The 10,238-nt window shown below is 50.2% G+C and overlaps 1 protein-coding gene across 1 annotated transcript; it reads left to right on the plus strand.

Annotated features, from left to right (window-relative positions):
- Nucleotides 1-3,904: 3,904 nt before the first annotated feature.
- Nucleotides 3,905-9,303, plus strand: net. The gene is made up of 2 exons (XM_017239051.3): nt 3,905-4,383; nt 7,646-9,303. Exons 1-2 carry the CDS (start codon nt 4,311-4,313, stop codon nt 8,707-8,709), a joined length of 1,137 nt encoding a protein of 378 aa, XP_017094540.2. The 5' UTR covers nt 3,905-4,310; the 3' UTR covers nt 8,710-9,303.
- The last annotated feature ends 935 nt before the right edge of the window (nt 9,304-10,238 follow it).

Raw genomic sequence — 10,238 nt, forward strand, 5'->3', positions numbered from 1 at the left:
ACATGCCAAGCACTTCTATTGAGCATCTCGTCCGAACCTCGTTTTGGGGATACTTGTGCTCCAACTCGAACTCCGCCCGGAGCCATCCCGACTTTCGTATTAACCAGGCAGACTGGCTGCCGAATTGCTTCTGTGTAATTTCACATGCAGTTGCCCTGACTTGGGGGCGAATTGTGGCAACCGAGACAGGGACGTCCCGGTCTGGGGCTGGGATGCGCTTGCGGGTGTGTCCGAGCCAGGGAGCGTGGGAATCGCTGCTGCCGATGATGCGGTTCTCCAGATCCATTAGCGTGGATTCGTCTTGCGTGCAGAAACAGTCGCAAATTGGGGTGCGGGGGCTGGCTGACTCGGTGGCGATGTCTCGCCAGAACTCTGGTTTTGAACCTTTTGACATTAATAGCGGATATTTTAGGATCTAATTGTGTTCCGAGGGTATGATATTGCATGCACGCATGCCTCCTGATCATTAAGTCCAGCTTGCGGCCATCACGTTCTCGGCGAAAGAGTGGCCTTCAGCCTTCAGCCTTTGCATACGCACCTCTCCCTCCCTGGATCTGGTGAGACTTAATTTTTTAATTGAGGACTCGGCCTGACACCGCAGGTTTGCAGTGGGGTTTCCTGAATTACCCAGCTCAGGCCGAAACATATGTGTCCGAGAAGTAATGTTCCCAGACGCACACCCAGAATTTCCCAAAAGTATTCCCACGCCGAATGCCAAGACATCTTGTCGCCAGGCAGCGCTCAGTTGGCTGCAAATTTCACACATTCAGCACCCAGCCAGCAAGGATGCGAGTCCTTCTGGTCAGCATATGCACCGCCGACAGCGTGCATGCAATTTCCATGAAAAATCGCAATCCGGCTGACGCCGCCAAAGGTCGCCAGGCGTGTAGCTAGACGACTGTCTGGGGGATTAAATACTTTGCTGGAAAACACTTCATATGCGCCCCTGACCCGTGACTGTGCACATGTGCTGGCACCCTGAGATCCATCCGCCGAGGCCCTATCCAAGTGTCTCCGTCCGCCGAGGAGGTGCCCATGTGTGCCATCTGGTTCTGTAAATACTTCGTATCTTCAGATCTGCCGCAATCCTTTCACCACCCGCACTCCAAAACATTTAACTTGCCACCGAATTGGGATACGCCGGATTGGGTTTGGAAATGTGGTGAACAGATTGTAGGTCCTAGTTCCTGCCTGCCTGCTTTCCTGCTTCCGTGTTAATCTCTCTAATGTAAACATCCCTAAACAGCTTCATGTTTTGGTGATTGACGTTGAATTTAATGCTCCGCTTAAAGACCTAAAGACCGCCGTTTAAATCTAAACATCTCTTAGTCTATCCAACTACTTCAAGCCAATTTAACCAGGATTACATATGCCAGTGAATGATGCTGTGCTGGGGAGCAAATAATCCCCTCTACCACGTGCCAAGGGTGGAGCTGGTCCTGCCATAACGTGACGTCACATGCAGAAACATGTGCTTATTACGGCAGAGTTATGCCCGAAGGTTGGATGTGTGTGTGTGTGTCCTTTGGCGGAGCACCTGTGGCATTGGCATCCGAGGCGGCAGCACGTAACCCCATCGCGTCACGTGGAGCCAGCTGGATGAGGGTAAATGCCTGCCACATTAACTGCGACTGTGACCTCCGTTATGCGAGTCTCTTTAATTGGATAAGGCGGGGTGGAAACTGTTGTGGCCCGACGATCCTCCGACAACCCACAAGACATTAAAATCAGGTGCAACAGCCATTAGGCCGGGTGGTTCTGGGAAGGCGGCACTACCTAGTTGCCGTGTGGGTAATTCCAGAAATCTATCAATCGCCCGGGAGTCTGGCAAGCGCCGGAAATTAGTCTAAGCAGACTGAAAGCAATTAGCGATCGAGACTTTGTAACCTAAGCCGCGCGGGTAGCGCCAGGTAAGGGCCTCGGTATGCAGAGGGTATGCAGATTCTCTGCAAGCAGGTAGGGTGCGTGTTATTATCATTGTAATCGTGCTTCATTCGAGGGGATAAGGTAAGTCAATCTCCCCGATTCGGGACACAGAAGCCAAACGATTCCTGCCCTGATTTGGCCATCGAAGCTCGAACCTCGAACAGAAGCCAAATCAATAACTGCAACTTCAGCTAATGTCGTACAAAAATAAGAGCAGCCCGAATATTTCCAAAGTAATTCTAGCCGGGGCTCAAGGAAAAAATGGATGCTTTTTAAAGGTAGCGATCGAATTTCGCCGACACGTCCACAGACCATTTTTGGCAGTCCAGCCTGCGTCTTATCCTTGAACTTCCAGCTTGACAAAAGAAGACGACGCCTAAAAAGCCGGATCGCGACCTCAGCGGCGACGATGTGGAGGCTCCCCCACCCTGTCCCCGTACCCTGTCTGGGCCGAGGAGAAACAGGTTAGCCTGTTGCAGCAACACAGTCGCATTCTTATAAAGCCGAACAAGTCTCTCCTAAAACGAAAGTCATCATTCAAAAAGTATTTCGCGCGACAGCCCAGCCACTCGTGCCGGCGAGCCGGAGTACATCTGCTGACTCTCAGATAGCAGGAACAGCGGACAGACGGACCGAGGGACGGACAGCGGAGCCCTAACGATATTGGTGGATCTGCCCCTCGTTTTCAGCGGCAGGTTTTCGGTTTGTTTTGTGCCGCTTCGGAACGAGAGGCATGATCATGCGAAATTTAAACTTTTTCCTAGAATTGCTCCTTTTTGTTGATGCCCGGCTGGAACGCATAGAGAGGCTGCGGAGGAGAGTATCTGTACCCAAAAGGACCAAACGAAAGCACCAGGGACACATTATGCCTCGGCCATTGAAAGCCACTTTCCCGCCTTCTGTGGTATTTGGGAGGAACTATCCACAGAGCAGCCGGAAAGGCCTCCCGCTATCATCGCCGCTATTCCAGATCTCGCCTCGTGCGTTTATTACAGTGGAGAGCGTAAATTAAAACCGCAAACGCCGCGGTTCCAACACCAGCACTTTGTGGCTGTAGTGCGTGTGTTTATGCCCCAGCGTTTTCATTATAAACATGCTGCATGCCTCACTTGTTGCATGTGCGGCGCTCCCGCCTCTGTTCGGAGGCCTGTTCCCTACCAGGGAGTCGCAATGTTTTGCCAAGAGCTCTACATTAGAAGCCTCTCTTGCAAGGGAAAGGGTGTTCTGTAATCGGCTTGCTAAGGTTCTCAATTATGGGCTGGAAACCTCACAAGAGGATGCCGGCCAATTTCCGATTCTTCGGGAGGATGGGGAAGGGGAGGCTGTGATGCACGTTTCTGATAGCCGCCCTTATCGAAAGGTCATGGCTGGAGGGGGTTCGTCGCCACAGGAGTGGCGAGGGCAGTAACTGATTTGGATAATATAAGTAAGTAATTCCATAATCATACACCGTACAAAGACGTCAGAGGAGTGTAAGCCTTCAGGAGCAGGTGCAGGCCATGTGGCTATGACGCATTCACCGCCAACTGCGCAATCGCGGGCTGGCAGTAAAAAGTGAAACTGTTTCCAAGTCCTGCGGTTGACAGGCCTGATGGCCCCCAGTGTTGGCCAATTCGATAATCCCAATCTTGCCAGCAGTTGGCTCTGAGCATGAGGCTCTGAGCTATGTTCCCATAAATGCAGAACTCATGGAACAGGATCGCAAGTGTTCTCGGGGGCCTGAAAGTCTTTTGCGATTTATTCAAATCGGAATCGGGGCTGATAGCCATGCTAATAAAATGTGCAATTATCTAAAGGGTTTTTAATTAAGTGTAATGGAGGCACTTTCATAGGCAGGGAACACTTTCATTCATAAAACTGCGAGGAGCGAACATGCTCGACAGCGAACTGGGAACAGTCGGGTTCGACCGCGTGTGCTGTTAGCATGAGCACGAAGCCAGATACAGATACTCAGATACAGACACTCAGATACAATTGAAATCGAACTGAAACCGTCGCCTCAGATACTCAGATCCACTCGACGAGAACGGTCGTAGCCTGCTGCCGTCGGATGTCGGATTTGTCTGCCGAGCAGTCTCGTAAATGCAAAGAACCTCGAAGTTCCAAAAGATTGTTGTTCTGAAGTGCTAAAGAAAGTGCTCAAGTTCCTGTGACCGTAGAGTTCTAAGTTCTGAGGGCGAATGATAGGAAGCCCAGTTAATAAAGTTCGTGAGATATCAATTCGCTTCTCCTGATATCTAATCAGTTTTCGCAAATAATTTAATATTAACCGCGGTGAAGCATCGTTCAAAAATACAAAAAATAAAAACAGACTGAAACGTTGTTTGTGGATTACGCGCTCCCTCCTCCAAGAATTCCCAAATTTATTTCTTCGGACCCAAGCTATGGCAAGCGTCCAGCCGGAGAAACTCTACATGCACCTGAGCGCATCGGAGCTGGCGGCAATTATCATGAAAGGTGAGTTGGAGGCACCTGTTGTCCTCATACAGCGCTTCTGGCGGGCACTGCGCTGAACTTGGGTTACATTTGGGATATGGCAGCTCCGATTCATTTTGCTATCAATTAAGTTTCGCCGTGTACTGCTGTAATTGAAACGCAAGCAATATTTGCGGAGTTAATTAGCGAGCAAAGCAGCTGGCACAATAACGAAACGAGAATCGAAACCCGCCAGCTGATGTCACATATTCTTCTACACTAGACTACACCAGCGTGGGTGGAGTGTCCTTTGTGGAGTCCTTTGGGGTGGCAATTCAAATACTCACAGTCAGACACTCAGGACAGACGCGTAAACAACGCCAACTATTTGTCGCCATTGTAGCTCGGGGATGGTGGCGGGATGTGGGGTCTGGGCTGCATATGTCAAGTAGCTTCTGGGATGAATTGGGGATGACGATGTCGCCAGACATATTGGCAATTTGTCTGTTCTGCAGAACTGAGGCTGCGGCTGCCCACCCCCACCCCGGATTCATCGGCCCTCGGAATCAATGCCCTGAAGGTGACTCCCATCCGAGCTGATAGCATGGACTTTGCTTCAAGTGCTTTATGCCAGTTAACGACTCACTTTCGCGGGTTCTTCGGCACTTTCGGTGTCCTGGCAATGAGCTTGAGCAGTGACAGTTTCCGGTCTCGCAGTTGGCACTCCGTGGAGGCACCCTGGCGGTCGGGGGCCTTCGCTATTTGTTGTTTTTCAACGTCCGATTGTGGCACTGCCGCGACAGTTTCCATTTGCTAGACGGTGTTATTGGCGCCATCTGTTCTCAGGCAATCAGAGCGCTTATGGCCGGAGCTGGTACTCTTTGCTGGGTCCTCCGAATTGATAACTCTGGAGTAAGGGCCCCCAGAAGGGTAGCAGCTGTTGACCATATTTAAAATTAATGGTGTTCATCCCGAACTTCCATCCTGGTTTGGGCTTTGGGTGGAAGCTCCAGAACGGGTGGCGCATCACTTTGATCTTTTGGGAGTTTTTTTTAAAGAAAGTTTAAAGGTTATCATTAATTCACCAACTCATAACTGAAAATGACAATAATACTTAATACTAATTCCTTATTATTATAGCTTCTTCCACCAAAAGAAATCAGACCCTCAACTACAATCCTTTGGGTTTGTAGTTCGACCTAAATAATCAGCTTAAATGGTGAATAATAAAGTACTTCCAGTCTTCAGGTTTAATCTCTTCAGATAGTTCTAATCAACCCAGTTTTGAATCTATGTATATGCTATTCCAGTGACTAACTCGAGTCTCCAGCAAGGTAAGAACCTTGATAGGCTCCTTTTTTTTGAGCAACTAGCCCTCCAGTGGGACAAGTGCACCTGCAAACTCCCTCCCCGCGATGCGCTGGCGATTCATTCATAAAAGTGATGCGTCATTTTACTACAATATACACCACAATATAGTCGCCGGACATACTTACATGCACGTACGTATGTACGGGCACACACTGAGGTGATAAGAGAGGCTTCCCACACGGAACGGTTCCCAGTGGACCGGCCGGCCGTCAGCCAAAAGCCGCCTATGAAGATGATAACCTTTCGGTGACTTTTGGCGTGAATACGGGATTTTCTGATGCCTCTGACAGTTAGTGTCTGCCGCTTTAAAGTAGGTTTTGGCTGATTTTCACAGGAGGGCATTCATTCTTGGAAAAAAAGGTCAATATCTTGGAAACTGTTTCAAATTTCGGGTTAAAAGTAATGGGTTTGGGTGGAGGGCCTCCAAGCGGATCGGATGTGCAAAATAAACCGATTTCCGGAGCCATCTAAGGGGGAAAAGGCGCCCCAAAGACTTTGCCCACAAAAACCCCATCGGAAATATAACGAAGCGCGCTCATATGACGCGGAATACAACCCCGGACTTGGTATCAGGCTGAATATACGGGTGCTCCACAGGTGTTTTTTGGCCGAAACGAGCGAGGCGGTTCAAAGCAAACATTTGTCCAAATATAAATTAGAGCCCGACTGTATGGTAACGGCTCGGATGTTGTATCTTAGGACTGCTGATATTTGTACAGCCTGATTTCGTGGCTGCAATGTCAGTCACTCGCCTGGCCTGGCCAGATCGCTGTTTATCTGTCTAAAATTAGAAGAGATAGCGGCAAACTGTGCTTATAAATAGTTGTGTCAACATGCAAAAAGCGACTCCCTTCCGCAAAATGGGTATTATTCCAGTGTCTGGCCCGCCTCGGATAAACGCCGAGCAAATATGTGCCAAGAAACGATCAGCATCATTGAGGTGATATAGCTCAAGCGCAAAAAAACAAATTTTGTAGAGCTCTACCTACCTCCACACACCTATCGAATGGCAGATGTTCTGCCAAGTTATGGACTGGCGGCGGAAAAGCACACAATTAGGCGTGATCCATTGACAGCTGCTGGGTTAATTAGTGCGACATCGAGGTGTACGTTATCCTATACGAATCTGCCTGGCCTGCCCGAATGCACATTATTTGTTTTGAGTTTTTTTTTTGTTTTTTTTTTATTAATTGCCAGCCGGGTTGTTGGCTTCTGGTGCAGTGGCTGCCAGCCGCCTGCCGCCTGCCGCTGAACTTGAACTGACTTTATTCGCCAGACGCGAAATAAATTGTTTTCAGCAAGTGAGCTGCGCTTAAACGCTTTTTAAATACCTGTGGAGGTCAGTGGTAGACTCGAGAACAGGTTTCATTTTCGTCAGCGGTGCATAATTTGAATTTACATTTTCGGCCCCGTTTTCGTTTGTACTCGCCGATCTCGGCCCTGGTCTGGCAGTGCACCAGGATAATGGAGGCTTTTTTTGGAGAAAGGGAGAGCTCACTGGAGCTCACTATAGGGTAAGGGATAGGGTTCGGGTAGCTCCCCTTCGATGGAATATTATCTTGCCGAGATAATAGGCTCAAAGCTTAAACTCGTGGAAGACCCGAGGGCATATTACACCCTATACCCGTAATAAGATTATAAAATACGTCATTCCGATTATGATTTTAAATAGGATTTTTAGATATTCAGATTTGATGGATACTCGTGGCCGTCTAATAAGTGTGGCAGTGGGCAAGTGTCCACGCAAATCTCTACTCAGACGTCACGGCGCCGAAACTTAAAACGCAGATTCGGGTGCCGCCGAAGCCCTTTTCGGAATCTGTTCCGCGAAAACGGGGGTTTTTTTAAAATTGCTAATAAATAACCGGTTGGGCGCTACAAACGTCATAGATAGAAGACAACTAACTCTTCAACTTGGTCTCTGCTTTTTCAGATTCACCCAATTCCAACGACCGTGATGCGGGCTTTTGTTCCGCCAGTTCGGAGAGCGAAGGCGGCGACGATCTGGCCGTCGAGCACGCCGCCGAGCACGGCAGTGCCAGTGGCCGTCCCGCTCCCAACTCACTCGCACCGAAGGAAGCGCCGGAAGAGCTCGGATCGCCGGAGTGCAAGCCCATCGCCCTGATCCGCAACAAACGCAAGAGCTCGGAGCCCTCCAAAGTCGTCGGCACCAGCTCGGGGTCCGGAAGCCTGCCCTGCCCATGCCCTGGCAGCTATAGCATGAATGCCACGGGTCCGCTCAAGAAGCGCATCCGCTACACCTCGTCCGCCGACTCTGCCGTAGTACTCACCCCTCCGGCGGTGGACTCGCCGCCCCTGGTCCTACCGAGTGCCGCCTCCTCCATGCGCTTGCAGGAGCCCGTGGGTCCTGAGGCCATGCCGAATCCGGCGCACGTCTTTGTCCGCCATCCGGGAGTCACCACGTTGCACAGGCCGTTTGCCCCCCACCCGGAGCAGCTGGAGCCCCTGGCTCTGGTCACCAAAAGAAAGTCCTCCACCGCCACAGACAGCGATGTCAAGCCAGAGGCTGAGCTGAGTAGAAAGCCCCAAGCTCTGAAGAAATCGCTGCAGAAGAAGGTGCCAAAGGTAGCGGCTACCTTGCCCCTGCAAGACCTCAGCCTGAGCCTCAGCGACGAGGACAAGGGCCACGCACCGCACCAGCTCCCACAGCACCCCAGCCAGCACCAGCAGCGAAACTACAAGAACATGACCAGGGAGCGCCGCATCGAGGCCAATGCCCGGGAACGCACCCGCGTCCACACCATCTCCGCAGCATACGAGACCCTGCGCCGGGCAGTGCCCGCCTATGCCAGCTCCCAGAAGCTCTCGAAGCTCTCCGTTCTGCGGGTGGCCTGCTCCTACATCCTGACGCTGAGCCGGATGGCCGGAGAGGACTACAGCGCCGACCAGTCGGAGCCCTCGATCGCCGAGTGCATGGAGTCCGTGACGGCGACGATCCAAACGGAGGGCAAGGTGAAGCGCCGGAAGGACGAGTAAGAGGCGAACGAGTGCGTCCTGCAGCATTCCGGCCATAGGTCACAGGTGGCCAAATAGCTTTAAAAGTTTTCAAAGCTTTGTTCGTAGTTGTAGCAGCCGGATCCGGATTCGGATACGTTCGTTTTAAGAAACACCGAGGGGAAATCAATAACGCGCCATAAGCACTTTCGGTATGCCCAGTGTGAGCATACCGCATTGTACCATAAACATGGATATTTTTAGACCTATATTTAGCATAGAGTAGAGCTAGCAGCGATGTGATCCTAATTTAGAGTCGCTTTTACGGAAACTATGACAATAAGCCACTAAACTGTTGAAGGCAGTACAAAGTAGTCAGCACCAAAAGACAATAATCGTTACAATCTTAACTCGGACAATAAGGAGAGCGTCTTGATGTACATACTAGGGAGGTCTAGGCCTCAAGCTGAAGAGGAAGTCAGTCCACAGCCTCAACTATTTTTGCAGGGAGCTCGGAGCCTTACTCCGCCCCAACTACCATATATTCCTTAACGCCCCAAATTGTAATCTCATTGTTGTATGTAATACTGTAATCATAAGTGCCATAAGACCGGAAAATATACAAATCTGACTGTCTGTAAGAAGTGGAGTTTTCATTGATTTCGGAGTCGTGGATGGTTGGGTCGGGGATGACCCATTAGTCACCTGGGTGCGAGCGCACTGAGGAGAAAAGCAAATACCAGCAAAGGGGTGATTTATGTCTGTACGTTGAGTAATCTTATCGTTTTGCAACAAGCCATTTGGTGCTACATATAGTATATAAAAGCAAAGGCCCAACAGGTGCGCACAGAACGCCGGCGAACGATTGGAGATTCGAGACTCGAGCCTCGAGTACACCCGAACCCGAACTCGATCCCCAAATGGCTCCAAAACGCACAGCACTCGCAGTCCTTATCGGGTTCAGAAATAAGTTTGTTAGCTAATCTATCAGACCCACAGCGCCGATATCTCCCGATACAGCGGTGCAGGCGCACCCCGGCCATGACGTACCCGATCCTAGTGGATGTGGAACAGTTACCTATGCTAATGCCGGGGCTAAGGAGAATCATGCCGCTGCGCCTGCATTTAGTTGACCCAGTGCAATAGCCGGCTTAAATTACATCAGCCCGATTGGAACAGGTTAATTAGATCAGTTTCCGATCAGAACAGAACAGCGCATAAGATCAGAACGAACCCCCCAGCCTGGGCGTTATTCAACTCGAACCAGGTGGTTCGCAATATCGAATCCGAGTCCGAGACGTACTTGCATCAGCATATTTATGGCGATATAAAACGGTTGTTTATTCCATTCTAAGGTTGTTCTAAAGCGCGTCCAAATCGGCATCGGACTGCCTGTTTTTTTTTATAAATGGTATGGCATGGTAATGAGACAACGGAACGGAAAATATTAGCACAATTAAGTATTTTTGCCAATCACTCGGCAAATGACTCGGCACATACCTATCGTAGGTATAGCTATGACATCGAATAACATCAGGACTGGGATGCAACATGGTGCAGGGAACCTGTGC

Source organism: Drosophila bipectinata, chromosome 2L, assembly GCF_030179905.1.
Source record: "Drosophila bipectinata strain 14024-0381.07 chromosome 2L, DbipHiC1v2, whole genome shotgun sequence".
NCBI classification, from domain to species: Eukaryota; Metazoa; Arthropoda; class Insecta; order Diptera; family Drosophilidae; genus Drosophila; species Drosophila bipectinata.